This window comes from Chlorocebus sabaeus, chromosome 17 (assembly GCF_047675955.1).
Source record: "Chlorocebus sabaeus isolate Y175 chromosome 17, mChlSab1.0.hap1, whole genome shotgun sequence".
NCBI lineage: Eukaryota > Metazoa > Chordata > Mammalia > Primates > Cercopithecidae > Chlorocebus > Chlorocebus sabaeus.
Genome location: NC_132920.1, coordinates 10,877,028 through 10,892,216, shown reverse-complemented (window position 1 = coordinate 10,892,216; position 15,189 = coordinate 10,877,028). Strand labels below are relative to the sequence as shown.

Below are 15,189 nucleotides of genomic sequence, written 5' to 3'. Positions count from 1 at the left end.
CTCCCTACTGTTCAAGGTTCATTGAAAATTGCTCACCCTTCCAAGACAATTTTTTTAACTGAATCCATCAAATTCACCTAGTTCTGTCTCCTATAAAGAAGTCCTGGACAGACACGGTGGCTCACACCTGTAACTCCAGCACTCTGGGAGGCCAAGGTGGGCAGATCACCTGAGGTCAGGAGTTCAAGATAAGACTGGCCAACATGGCTAAACCTGGTCTCTACTAAAAATAAAAAATTAGCCAGGCGTGGTGGCAGGCACCTGTAATCCCAGCTACTTGGGAAGCTGAGGCAGGAGAATCACTTGAACCTAGGAGGCAGAGGTTGAAGTGAGCTGAGATTGTGCCACTATACTCCAGCCTGGGCAATAGCATGAGATTCTGTCTCAAAAAAAAAAAAAAAAAAAAAGAAAAGAAAAAGAAAAGAAAAAGTCCTATCTGTATCCCTATATCTAGCTCACAATATTCTGTTCATATTACCTTCAAGTTGTTTCTCCTAAGTGGGAAACAAGTTTAAGAATGGCAGTGTAATCACACTTAAGCAAAAAAAAACCCTCCCGTAAGCCCAACACACAGGAAAGTTCTCAGAGGATGCTTAATAAATATTGGCTAAACAGAAATTCGCATGACCAGGAATCTCACCGTCTCAAATTCTCGATCCTTAATTTCTTTGAAACCTTCAGCAATGACTTCATCATCAAACCATTTATGGACAAGTTCCTCCCTTGAATTTCTAATCGTCAGTCTACACAGCGCTTCAGAAATAGCAACCTGCTGGTCATAATCTAGAGATTAAAAACATGGTAGACACAGATAATTCTGGGCACAAAGCAAAAGAAAAAATGAGTTCCAAGTTCTAGTACTTGCTCTAAGAAACTCCATCTGAGAAGCCTAGCATTATGTCTTAGAGTTACCACGGCAAGATGCATTCTGGAGTAATCAGAATCATTTAAATTCTTTTTTTTTTTTTTTTTGAGATAGTCTCACTTTGTCATCCTGGAGTGCAGTGGTGGCTGGAGTACAGTGACCCAATCTCGACTCACTGCAATCTTCGCCTCCTGGGTTCAAGTGATTCTCCCGTCTCAGCCTCCCAAGAAGCTGGGATTACAGGCATGTGCCACCATGCCTTGCTCATCTTTATATTTTTAGTAGAGATAAGGTTTTGCCATGTTGGCCAGGCTGGTCTTGAGCTTCTGGGTTCAAGCGATCTGCCCACCTCGGTCTCCCAAAGTGCCGGGATTATAGGCATGAGCCACCACGCCTTGCCAAAATCATATAAATTCAGTATTTAAGAAATAAAATAAAAATCTAAATAAGAGGTTGGTATATAACAATTTTTAAATAAATAATATGTATGGGTATTATATTTTAGATATATTAAAATACTCATCCAAAGCAAATCATCAAACAGCCTTAAAAACGTTTCTACTGGCCAGGCGTGGTGGCTCATGCCTGTAATCCCAGCACTTTGGGAGGCCAAGGCAGGCAGATCACCTGAGGTCAGGAGTTCGAGACTAGCCTGGCCAACGTGGTGAAACCCCATCTCTACTAAAAATACAAAAATTAGCCGGGCACGGTGGTACATGCCTGTAATCCCAGCTATTCAGGAGGCTGAGGCAGGAGAATCGCTTGAACCTAGGAGGCGGAGGTTGCAGTGAGCCGAGATCATGCCATTGTACTCCAGTCTGGGCAATAAGAGCAAAACTCCATTTAAAAAAAAAAAAAAAAAAAAAAGTTGCTACTACAAAATAAAATCCCAAAATAACTTGTAGTATTTCACAGCAAATAAACTAAAACTACATGTAGTAACATGTTTAAATTACAAACAATTCTAAGGGTAAAAAGGGAGTTGTAGCCCACGGAATGGCATTTATAGGATGCTTTTAAAATCTACAAAATGATAATGCATGTTGTTTAGGGATCTACAGAGTAAAAACAGAAAAATATGCTTGGGAATGAAAAACAAATCTGAGTCAAGGAGAAGGAAATGGGATGAGGAACATGGACACAGGGGACTTTATCCATGACACCTTTTTTTTTTTCTTTAAAAACAGACTTGAAGCTAATGTGGTAAAATGCTAAATTTTGATGAAGCTGGCTGGTAGTAAACGAGTATTCATGAATTATTCTTTACAGGTTTCAGCATGCTAAAATCTCTCAAAATAAGTTTAAAATAAAACCCTAATTCCTATCTTCAATTTAACCATAATTTATTCCCCATGGTCCCAAGATGCTCATAAAACCCCCAGTGTCCAATATTTAATATTCTAATACTGAAAATTCTAAAATTTCTTACCACCCACAGTCAAGAGTGTCCTTGCAAGGTCTTTCCTGAAACATTTAGATAAATCACATTTAACTGAAGTGAACATCAAGAGGTAAAACTTTACTATACTGGCATTAAACTGTAAAACCAAAATATGTTTCTGAAACTATTTCAAATTCAGCATCAAAATTTCCTTAATGTCAATAATACATATTTATCGAAAAACCTTCTCAAGTTTATATATTAATGACCTAGACGTTATTTTTTAAGAAGCTAGAACTACTATATACACTCTGAGGTTCTATTTTCCCTCTTGTAAAGTGAATTCCATTTGATGATCTCTAAGGGGTCATCAAATTAATTCCAGAGTTTTATAATCACCGCACCAACCTGTGAGGGCATATGTCCTTTTACACAGTTTGATAGCTGCAGGAAATGATACAGTCAGTGATTCTTTCCTATGAGCTGCTTGATCTGATTTTAAAAACTAATTTAGGCTGAGCACGGTGGCTCATGCCTGTAATCCCAGAATTCTGGGAGGCCTAGATGCACAGATCACCTGAGGTTGAGAGTTCGAGACCAGCCTGACCAACATGGAGAAACTCCATGTGTACTAAAAACACAAAACTAGCCGGGTATGGTGGCACATGCCTGTATTCCCAGCTACTCGGGAGGCTGAGGCAGGAGAATCTCTTGAACCCAGGAGGCGGAGGTTGCAGTGAGCTGAGAGCATGCCATTGCACTCCAGCCTGGGCAATAAGAGTGAAACTCTATCTTAAAAAACAAAACAAAACAAAACAAAAAACAAATTAATTTAGAGATGTAATAGGATTAAGCTACTACATTATTAAAACTAATGCAGACTCTCGAATTGTACATTATTCACTCAGAATTTCAAATAAATGCTAACAAGTGTGAGTCGATCTTTTTTTTTTTGAGACTGAGTCTGGCTTTGTCACCCAGGCTGGAGTGCAGCAGCACGATCTTGACTCACTGCAACCTCTGCCTCCCAGGGTCAAGCAATTCTGCCTCAGCCTTCCAAGTAGCTGGCATTACAGGTGCCCGCCACACCCAGCTAATGCTTTCTATTTTTAGACGGGGCTTCACCATGTTGGTCAGGCTGGTCTCGAACTCCTGACCTCAAGTGATCCACCTACCTCAGCCTCCCAAAGTGCTGGGATTACAGGTGTGAGCCACCATGCCCGGCCAAGTCGATCTTTTAATGCCTGAAATAACTCCCATTTTAAAGAATAGATTTGTTGAGAAACCTTGTAAGAAGTAGATCGACTTGTTACTATTAAACAGAAACCTGGAAACAGTACCACTGAGCAAAATTACTGCTTAATTTTATATTGCAGGTTTTACCTTTGAAGTCCAGAACATTCCAGACTTTCTAGAACACACAGACAATAAGGTAGTGTGTTCAAAGATTAGTTTGAAAACTTAAGAGAAAACATGAGATCAGCTGCTCCCCAAATCTAAATAAACCACTAAGAGTAGCAATTTCACTAATGTATTAAATAAAAATGTGTTTAGGAAAAATTCAGTGTAAAAACTATATCCTGCAAAGACTAAATGGACAAACACGATGACAGTGAGTTTCATGCTCACAAATCACCTATTTCAGGCCCCACACTGTGGCCACACACCACGTAAATAATGTGCCACAATGATGTCCTCCATGCTGGCTGGTGGTTAGCGCAGCCACAGGTTCCGGTTCCAACTTCAAAACAGGGTGCTGGTTTTGTTGTTTCTGTGGTCACACATGACAACCTTACCTCCAAATCTCACATCCCAAGAACTATGCAACAGTGGCTTTGGGTCACCAAAAAACAAAAAATCCATCACGTGAAAAGCAATCAAAATTCCATCTCACAACAGTGTAGCTACCTTGCGGCACTTCCTCTTTAGCAGATAATCACTTTACATGGATTGCTTGATTTAACCTTTACAATAATTCTATCAAGTAGGTATTACTTCGACTCCATTTTACAGGCAAACAAACTGAGGTATGATGAAGTCAGGGCTGTGCTCATAGACAATGGGCAAAAGTGGCAAAACTCGGATTTGAAACCAAGCAGGCTTTACGGTCTATACTCTTAACATTCTCCCCTGAGTCACGAATTTAGTTCACATTTACAATGAAAAAATAGAGCCTGAGAAAGCATTTTGCCTCAATGTTGATGCAAAAAGAAAAAAAAAAAATACTTCATAATTATTAAAAAGGAAAAATCTAGCAATTTTTTTTTTTTTTTCCTTGAGACAGAGTCTGGCTCTGTGGCCCAGGCTGCAGTGCAGTGCTGCAATTTCGGCTCACTGCAACCTCCGCCTCCCGGGTTCAAGTGATTCTCCTACCTCAGCCTCCTGAATAGCTGGGACTATAGGTGCGTGCCACCACGCCCAGCTAATTTTTTGTATTTTTGGTGAAGATGGGGTTTCTTTTTAATTATTATTTTGAGACAGAGTCTCGCTCTGTCGCTCTCAGGCTGGAGCGCAGTGGCATGATCTTGGCTCATGGCAAGCTCCACCTCCTGGGTTCACGCCATTCTCCTGCCTCAGCCTGCCAAGTAGCTGGGACTACAGGCGCCTGCCACCATGCCCGGCTAATTTTTTGTATTTTTAGTGGAGACAGGGTTTCACCGTGTTAGCCAGGATGGTCTGGATCTCCTGACCTCGTGATCCACCCGCCTCGGTCTCCCAAAGTGCTGGGATTACAGGCCTGAGCCACCGCGCCCGGCTGAGATGGGGTTTCACCATGTTAGCCAGGATGGTCTGGATCTCCTGACCTTGTGATCTGCCTGCCTTGGTCTCCCAAAGTGCTGGGATTACAGGCATGAGCTACCGCGCCCTGCTGCAATGTCTTCTTTTTACCTCAGCCCCTCTTTATCACCTAGCATAGTGCCTGACTCATAATAGGTGCACAAAGCATTTACCGAAGAGAGAAAAGACATAATCAGGTCTAAGCAGAACACAGACTGAAGTCGTACAATCATGAGAGGTTTTACCCTTACTACAGCACGTAACTTATACAAAGTCACTTACATAAGATGGCACATGCGTTCTGACAAAGGGAATTTTTTTCTTTCTTCCCGAGGGACAGCGTCCAAAATGCAGTTAAAAGTCTTCAAGCCCTTTTGGGAATTGAGAAGACATTCATGGAGAAGAAACAAAACAGAGACCTATGTACGATCTTCTCCAAGGTTTCTGGAGCCACTGGTATCTATTTTGTTATTTGCAACTTACCTCCTGTTGAATCAAATGATGTACAGTCTTTTCTGTCACCAGGAATCCTAAGCTAAGTAGGAAGGAATCCAACATCTGAATTTTCCCTGAAAATATAATTTCAAAGACTCCATTTTATGTTTGAAAGAGTAAGAAAATGACTCCTACACATGGTCAGAGCCTTTCACTGAGGGTGCCTTTCTGGATTTTCTACAATATAACTCACTTTGCAGCCTGTGCCCCTTACAATCCTGTTGCTTTGTCTTCTGGTATCAAGGGTTGTGAGCATGTGCACACATTCATATACGCGTTTATTTTACATGGTTCTTGGTGACTTATTTTGAAACCAAATCTTACTTTATCTCAGGAAAATTAATTCTTTGATACTTTTATTACAGTAGACTTTCTCAACTTTGGCAATATTGATATTTCAAGTCAAGTAATTCTTCTAAGAAGAAGAACTTGAGAACTGCTGTCAAAATGCAGGGGGGAAAAGGAGTGAGGAAAAGATGCACATGAAGATAAAAACAAAGATGCGACAGTTAATCTTACAAAGAGGGAACAGAAAGTAAATAATTATTAAAAAGGAAAAGTAAAAACAGAAAGTAAATGTAATGGACTTTTTGGTGGTCTCTCCACCATCCTTCCCCACTCCTCTGTTATGGAGCAGTTGTGCTATTTGGGTGAGACCGATCAGTTCCAGGGGTAAATCCGGACTGGCTTAAACTAGGCAGAGGTGGCCCATTTATCTTTTCATAGTGACTGGTTCATCTGGAGGGCAGGGCACCCAATCAGAGCAAAGCTAGGGCTTTTGTTTGCTGGTTGAGGAAAGGGAACCTTTCTCCCCCAGATGTGAACCAGGAAGCACAAAGTTCTGGTTGCAACCAACAAGGGAAACCACCTTGAGAGCAAAGACTAGACTCTGAGAAAGGCAGAACTGAAAGGGCTATAGAGAAATGGAATGGAGCCACTCTATTTCCAAACTGCCCACCTCTGGACTCTTCAGTCCCTTCAGCCAGTAAGTTGTCTTTATCATTTAAGCCTATTTGAGCTAGATATTCTGTTAAATACACCCAAAGCACTTTACCTCAGTAGTTGTTGACTACAGACGATTTTGCCCCACGGGGGACGTGTGGAGATGTTTTTGGTTGTCATGACGTGGGGATGGATGCTGTTGGCATCTAGAGGGTAGAGGACAGGGATGCCGCCAAACATGCTTTGATGTGCAGGATAGCACCCAGGACAAAGGACTACCCAGTTCAAAATATCTATATTGCCAAAATTGAGAAACTCTGCTGTAATAAAATTATCAAAGAACAAATTTTCCTGAGCTAAAGTAACATTTGGATTCAAAATAAGTCGCCAAGAACCATGTAAAATAAACGTGCTTTCAACCCTTAATATCAGAAGATAATGCAACAGGATTGTAAGGGGCACAGCATGCAAAGTGAGAGTAATATTGTATAAAAGCCAGAAAAACATCTTCAAACGATGAAAAGCTCTGACCACATCCCTCCCACAGCCTAATACTCTTACATTTCTTTAACACATTAAATGTATTGTCATACACAAAGAAGAAGAAATAAGGTACCATCATTTTGATGTTAGTAACTAATTTAAGGGTAACTAACAGTAAAACAAAACTAGGACATAAGTCATTCAAATCAGTAGAGAGGGATAAACTGTGAAAGAAAGTCATAATCCATATAGCGGAACACAAACAAAAGAATCATAAAAATAAATAAGAAGACATAAGTTTCAGAACAAAAAAGAAGGAGTGATTAATGTTATCAACTGCAGAAGGAGGTGGGAAGAAATTCAGTGAAAACATCTTTCTACTTCGGAGAGAAGGATTAGACATTAGCTCTGCAGAGCCTGGGCATAAAACTCACACACGACAACTGTCGAAGGCCACATGTGAAAACCTGTCCCTTGCAGAGAGGCCAGCCCCGCTAAGGTGACCACAGTGGGCTCCAAGCACGAATTGCCATTGCTATAGATGGGATTGTGTCCCCCCCAAAATTCATATGTTGGAGCCTTAACCCTCAATGTGATGGTATTTGAGATGCAGCCTTTGGTAAGGGAAGTTCAGATGAGGTCACGAGTGTGGGATCCTCATGATGGGATGAGTGCCCTTATAAGAGCTCGGTCCAGGTGCGGTGGCTCATGCCTTGTAATCCTAGCACTTTGGGAGGCCGAGGTGGGTGGATCACATGGGGTCAGGAGTTCAAGACCAGCCTGGCCAAAATAGTGAAACCCCATCTCTACTAAAAATACAAAATTAGCCAGGCGTGGTGGCACACGCTTGTAATGCCAGCTCCTCAGGAGGCTGAGGCAGGAGAATTGCTTGAAACCAGGAGGCAGAGGTGGCAGTGAGCTGAGAACGTGCCACTGCACTCCAGCCTGAGCAACAGTGCAAGACTCTGTCTCGGAAAAAAAAAAAAAGAAAAAGAAAAAGAAAAAGAAAACAAAAAGAAAAAGCTCTGGCTCTCTGTCCACCTTGTAAGCACACAGCAAGAAGCCAGGTCTCTGCCTACCATGTAGGCACACAGCAAGAAGTCAGAAAGAGGCCATCACCAGAATCCAATCATGCTGGTACCCTAATCTGTTACTCCCAGCCTCCAGAGATAAATGTCTGTTGGCTTAGCCTCCCAATTGATGGCACTTTGTTATGGCGGCCTAATTGGACTAACACAGTCATCTAGAACAGTGTTTCCTCTACCAGGGGCAATGAAAGTCATTATAGCATTATGTGAATCCATAAATGCCCCAAGTGATGACCATAGAGCGAACATATAGCTCATATATGCACTGTTTTTCAAATATGCAGTATATACATACTGTTGGGATTAATACAAAGCAAGTTTATTTTAAAATGTTACAAAAATCAAAGTAATTTTTTACCACTGTGCATTTTATCAACCAGTTTTAAGGACAGTAACTATCATTGTGATGATCATAAAACTTTGACTTGAAAATGTTTGGAACCACTGACTTGAATTATGAGGACCAACCAAGTCAACCAAGTTTTAAAGTCAACCAAGTCCAGTGCATGCTTCAGCTTCTGGTACTGCATTTCCTCAGCTACCAGATACCATCCATTGCAGAATATAGTGTCAATTGATGATAGCCTTTCAGAAGAAAACTAAAAACATGTAACATAGGAAAATGACATATCAAGATGGCTCCAATTTCCAAAATGTTTAAATATTTAAGTGCATCTTTGAATCCATGGTATCATAATTCAAATGTCAAATTACTTTTTTTTGAGACAGGATCTCACTGTCACCCAGGCTGGAGTGGAGTGGCACAATCATGACTCACTGCAGCCTCAAACTCTGGGGCTCCAGTGATCCTCCCACCTCACCCTCCCAAGTAGCTGGGACTACTGGTGCACGCCACCACACCCTGATAATTTTTTATTTCTTGTAGAGATGGGGGTCTCACTATGTTGCCCAGGCTGGTGTCGAACTTCTGGATGCAATCAGGTCTGCCTCTTCAGCCTCTGAAAGTGCTGGGATTACAGGCATGAGCCACCACACCCAGCATAACTACCTTTAACTTGAGTTAAATGGAACAAAATCAAGCTATCCTCCAAAGTTTCTAAAATTTTACCTTTTACACTCTTGAAAGACAGAGAAGGGCATCTGAATCAGCTTCAAGCTAAATCAGTAGTAGCTAAGTTTTTGCATATTTGAATGACAAAAGTGGCTTTCTATTACCTGAACAGAGCTAGCCATATGTCAGGAGCAGCTAAACAAAAATGTTTCTCAGACAAATACAAGACTTTTTTCTACAATGAAATACATTTCCAAATGACACCATGATGACCATAAGGTGGTCAATAAATCCAAATAAAATGTTTAAACTTTCTTTACTTTTACATATCATTTAAATATTCTTTTCTCTGTGCCAGAATATTCTATTAATGAAAAATTAACAGCCAATTAGTAGCCAATAATATACTTACCTTCACTACTACTCCTGGAAATAATCTAACAAAAAGAAAGAAAAAGAAAAGCTCATATTATTTTTAAACAGCATGATAAACTATAACACGAATGTATTAGTGTTAATTGTCTCTAACAGGCAGGCATTGACTTTACAGAAGGAAAGAATTTTAGAGAAAGCCTATTTGAGCCTTAATCACATCCTTAAAATGTGCATATCACTCTCAATCAGGTGACTAATATATTTGTATATATGATAATAAATCACCTCTCATTTTTAACATTGGTTATATAGTTTATTACTATGTCACATATTAATAATATTCTAATAATAATACATGAGAGTCTTTTGTTTTGTTTTGTTTTAAGACAGAGTTTCACTCTTGTTTCCCAGGCTGAAGTACAATCCCGTGGTCCCAGCTCACTATAACTTCCACCTCCCAGGTTCAAGTGATTCTCCTGCCTCAGCCTCCCAAATAGCTGAAATTACAGGCGCCTACCACCACACCCAGCAAATTTCTGTATTTTAGTAGAGACGGGTTTCACCATGTTGGCCAGGCTGGTCTCGACCTCCTGACTTCAGGTGATCCACTCACTTCGGCCTCCCAAAGTGTTGGGATTACAGGCGTGAGCCATCGCGCCCAGCCACGTCAGTCTTTTAACGAAACTTACATATTTAGAAAACCATGTTTTATAAATAACTTGAAGATTCCTGCCAATTACCAATGGCATCTGCTTAGTGAAGCATCCATCCCATCCTTACCAACGCAGTGTCAAAGAAGTCTTCTGTAACACTAATCAGCGATGTGTCTGAGGCTAGGCCTTCCAAGGTCAGAATTCCTGTTGTTCTTTCAAACCAGGAAACTAGGTACACAGGAGGACACTAATGTAACTACATATGACTAAATGCTGCCTATTCAATAAAATTTCACAATTTTCTCATTACAACAAAATAATCTTAAAGATCTTTTCCCATTCCATTCCATTTCAGTGAGGCCTGGCTCTGACACCTCCCACCGGAACACTTCAGGATGGTGCCATACTACTACAGAGCTGTCATAAGTAAGCTCTCAGAGATCAGCACAAAATAGAGTCCCAGCCAGGATCCGTGTCAGAAAGCCGTATAAATGGACTAGTGAGGAGCATTTAAGACATAAATGAGGCCAGGCACAGTGGCTCATGCCTGTAATCCCAGCACTTTGGGAGGCCGAGGCAGGTGGATCACTTGAGGCCAGGAGTTCAAGACCAGCCTGGGAAAGATGGTTAAACTTCATCTCTACAAAAAATATAAAAATTAGCTGGGTGTGGTGGTGCACACCTCTAGTCCCAGCTGCTGGGGAGACTGAGGTGTGAGAATCACTTGAGTCCAGAAGGTCAACACTGTAGCAAGCGCTGTGATCACACCACTACACTCTAGCCTGGGCAACAGAGCGAGACCCCACCTCCAAAAAAAAAAAGAGATAAGTGAACCTCCCCAGCACAGGGGCAAGAAAAATCTTATGATCTGAGAATCTGCTGAAAACAAACTATCGAAGAATATATAGAATTTGGAAAGTTCTCAGAAGTATTCTTGGTTATAGTAAATATGCCTCAGGCCTAGGTATCTTTCTTTTGTTAAAAAGCTTCCAGCTAGAGAATTTTTCCTATAGGAATATATATCCAATTTCATATTAAACTGCTGGAATTGGTATGATTTAAAATAAACTTCTGTAACCTTTCCTCCCCCACTCCAGAATATACGGTATTTCCTCCATAAAGCAAAAACCATCTTATTTTTCCCATGATTTTTGCTGAGACTCGTCACTCTTAGAAAAAAAATAAGAAGAAGAAGAAAAACCCCGCATGCATAGTTAGAAATCATCAGCTGAACATGACATCAGTCACGTGAGTTTCTGATGAACAACTCTTGCAGAAGTCAGGCCTTCAAAACTCTGTACACTTTGGGCCAAGAACCTGACTCATTCCAACTGAAGATAAATAAACCAGTTTTCTACCTTGGCTGTACATTAGGAAAACCTGGAGAGTCAGGAAACATCCCCCAGACCCAGTAATCAGAATCACTGGTGATACACCCTCACCTGAGTTTTCTATTTTAGGTTTAAGAAGGTTTGTGAGAGCTCTCCAGGTGACTGTCATGTCCAGCAAGGTTTGAAAGCCATTACTATGTTCCAAGTAAGGTTTCTTTTGTCTCAAATCAGACAAATACTTGCACTAGATTGAATCATCCACCTGCTGAAGAAAGCTTTTCTCCAATAGCACAAGAGAAGAAACGTCTCTCTACGCAGCAGAACTCACTGGTAAGGCTATATTTTCTCCCTCCCTATGTTCATACTTAAAATTCTATGCTTTTTAAATACATTTTTGTCACCACTCCATCCTTCCAAAGCCCATCGCACTCCCAGCACCCTCCCAAATACACTGGTTGAATAGATACAGAAGCGGCAGAAAGGCTGCACTCTCTGATCAATACTTGGCAACAGGAAGTTCTCACTGAACCCATTTATACACCCTGGTCACACATTGTCTAACAGACATCCCAGCTCTCCCCACAGTTGTGTCACTACCAGAAGCCAGACACAATAGCCATGACTTATTAGGAATATGGTATCAGACAAGTTGCTTAATCCTCCTGGATTTTACAGTGCAGGACTAAAGATGTTCCTTTCTGTAGGGCTTTTTTTTTTTTTTTTTTTTGAGACAGGGTCTCACTCTGTCACCCAGACTGGAGTGCAGTAGCACCATCTTGGCTCACCACAACCTCCAGCTTAAGCAATTCCCCTTCCTCAGCTTCCCAAGTACCTGGGATTACAGGCACGAGCCACCACTGCCCAGCTAATTTCTGTATTTTTAATAGAGACGGGGTGTCACCATGTTGGCAAGGCTGGTCTCGAACCCCTGACCTCAGGTGATCCACCTGCCTCAACCTCGCAAAGTGCTGGGATTACAGGCGGGAGCCCCGTGCCATGAATTCTTATTCTATGGAGTAGAAGAACTTCCAAGCACGCTTTGTGTTGAGTTTGCAAACACAATTGTCTTTAGAAGTGTAGAGCTGGCTGAGCGCGGTGGCTCACACCTATAATCCCAGCACGTTGGGAGGCCAAGGCAGGTGAATCATCTGAGGTCAGGAGTTCAAGATGTGGAATATGATGAGATTTCTCTTCAAATAATCTGATCAATCTTTTATTATTTAATTCATAGCACCCACCCCCCCTTTTTCTCCTTCTTTCTCCTTTTTGCCTTTGTTAGATGCCCAGGCACACCACAGTACCAGGCGTTATCAGTACCAGCTGACATTCCTTGCCTTATTTGAAAAGAGGACTAACTTTCTAGCTCATTACAGACACCCCTTCCCCTTCCTCTCCACTTTCTTTTACGTGCCCACCCTATCTTAAAAAAAAAAAAAAAAAAATCAAATGTTTAGCCAACCGGAATTAGTTTAGATTGTACGACCCGACCCCGGTCAATGGGGAAAAGGTACACGGGCAGGACTTGCGTCAGCAATAAAGGCTCTCATGCCCCTTTGTTCAGGTGTGCTCTCATGGCAACTGGCCAAGGAGGCACCCCTCTGCGCAGAAGTAAAATTGCTTTGCTAAGAATCCTTTGTTCGAGTGTTCAATTTCCCTAGAATTTTGAGCGTTATTCCCAACAGAGACAAGTCTGACCAACGTGGTGAAACCCCATCTCTACTAAAAATACAAAAAAATTAGCTGGGTGTGGTGGCACACACCTGTAATCTCAGCTACTTGGGAGGCTGAGGCAGAAGAATTGCTTGAACCTGGGAGACGGAGGTTGCAGTGAGCCAACATCGCCCCTGCACTCCAGCCTGGATGACAAAGCGAGACTCCGTCTCAAAAAAAAAAAAAAAAAGAAAGAAAGAAAAGAAAGAAAGAAACAAGTATAGAGTCTAAGCTGGGTGTAGGGGCTCATGCCTGTAATCCTAGCACTTTGGGAGGCCAAGGTGGGTAGATCACTTGAGGTCAAGAGTTCAAGACCAGCCTGGCCAACATGGTAAAACCCTATCTCTACTAAAAATACAAAAATTAGCTGGGCATAGTGGTGTGTGCCTGTAATCCCAGCTACTCAGGAGGCTGAGACAGGAGAATCACTTGAGCCCAGGAGGCAGAGGTTGAAGTGAGCTGAGATCGTACTACTACACTCCAGACTGGGTGACAAAATTAAGACCCTGTCTCAAAAAAAAAAAAAAAAAAGAAAAGAAAAGAAAAAGAAAAAAGAAAGAAAGAAAAAAAGAGGTATAGAGTCTAGTATCCCATTCTCTTTGATAATGTTGATCTATTCTTGCCAAAACCTATATGAAATAACGTATCTAAATAATGGTTATGAAATTTCCATCACCAACTAGGATGCCAATGGAATATAGAAATTCCTACTTGATTTCAAAACTCCAGTGGGGATTTGATCTGACACTTTTTTAAACCTTGGGAGGGAATTCTTAAACCTAAATAGAAAAGTTAGGCTGGGGCATATTCCTATTCATATCCCAAAAGGTCAGCTTAGGGTTCCAAGGTATACTTAGAACATCTCTGCTTCATTTCCTTTGAGATTTTATCTCCTTTTCCCTGCTTCCTATTATCTGCATAAGTTAGTGTATCAGCAGGTCAAGTGGGGTTACATGCAAAATGAAATATATACGGTCTGCATAAGCACAGTCTTTAATTCCCCCTGCAAACACTTCTAAAGTCCCTGAGAGGAGTTTGGGAAAGCCTGGAATTTGCTTTTCCTCCTAAAGGGGTAGCTTCAGAATCAGACGCATTTTAGAGTAACAAAGGGCAAAGACAGATCTTGGCCCAATCTGGCCTTAATAAACTTCAGGTACTAGAGCTCAAGGTGTAAATCAAAGACATTATTAGCAGTCAGATCATCCTTCTACCTTACTTCTTCCCCACATCTCCTCACCAATAAACAAACTTGTCTCTGGGTTGCAAAAACCTCACCATTAAAAGAGAGGAGCTACAGCAAGAGATGTTGCAGATTCTGCTTTGCTTCCAGATGCCGTTACAAAGGCATTCACTGTGTTATCTCCTGGTTAATATTTTTAAAAGAATAAAATTTGATAAATTGGGTAACTTTGAATAAGCAAAAATGTTTTTGCTATTTGTTTTTTCAGATTCATCCAAGGTTGAGAAAACAGGAAAAGTGACGTGTTACAAGAGCAAAGAAAAGTTTTTGATGATCATTTTTCTAGGTCTAATCTTGTTAATAAAGTCTATTAAAATAGTTCTAGAGCCTACTCCTACTCATTTTACCCCAAATTCACTAAAATAATTTAAAATAATAATCACTGCATAGGCTCATCAAGAGGAGTGGTTGTGTCTGACTCGATCCCGTGCACTCCCAAAGTGCCTTGCATAGCAGGTACATCAGGAAATGTATGTTGAATTTAATTTTTGATTAGATATAAGCAATAAGAATGGATATCAATTTCTTTTCAAATTGAATTTCAAAGGAACAGAAATACCAAACTTAACTAGACAACTAAATCCATATAAGTTCTTTAAGTTACCCAAAGCCATATAAAATAAAAATAGGACACTTATCTTTGGGATCAGTCCCTGCTGAATTAGCAAAGGTTCATCTTCTTTCGGGCCATCTATGAAGAATCGCTGAATACATTTCAGCAACAGTGACACAGACTGAAATTCATTTTTATCTAGTTCCTAGGTATAAACCACACTAAATTAAAACACTTATAAATAATTATACATTCATATTTTGGTCACAAAGCAAACCAACTT

General features: G+C 40.9%; 1 protein-coding gene across 1 annotated transcript in view; it reads right to left on the bottom strand.

Moving 5' to 3' along the window:
- SYCP2L (synaptonemal complex protein 2 like) overlaps positions 1–15,189 on the bottom strand; it is a 75,129-nt gene that overhangs the window by 52,926 nt on the left and 7,014 nt on the right. Inside the window, exons 4-10 of the mRNA XM_073006214.1 lie at positions 14,988–15,111; positions 10,200–10,300; positions 9,457–9,481; positions 5,508–5,593; positions 5,307–5,395; positions 2,295–2,329; positions 641–783 (exon numbers count right to left, since the gene is read on the bottom strand). Of these exons, the coding sequence (XP_072862315.1) occupies positions 641–783; positions 2,295–2,329; positions 5,307–5,395; positions 5,508–5,593; positions 9,457–9,481; positions 10,200–10,300; positions 14,988–15,111 (603 nt within the window). The remainder of the gene's footprint in view (positions 1–640; positions 784–2,294; positions 2,330–5,306; positions 5,396–5,507; positions 5,594–9,456; positions 9,482–10,199; positions 10,301–14,987; positions 15,112–15,189) is intronic.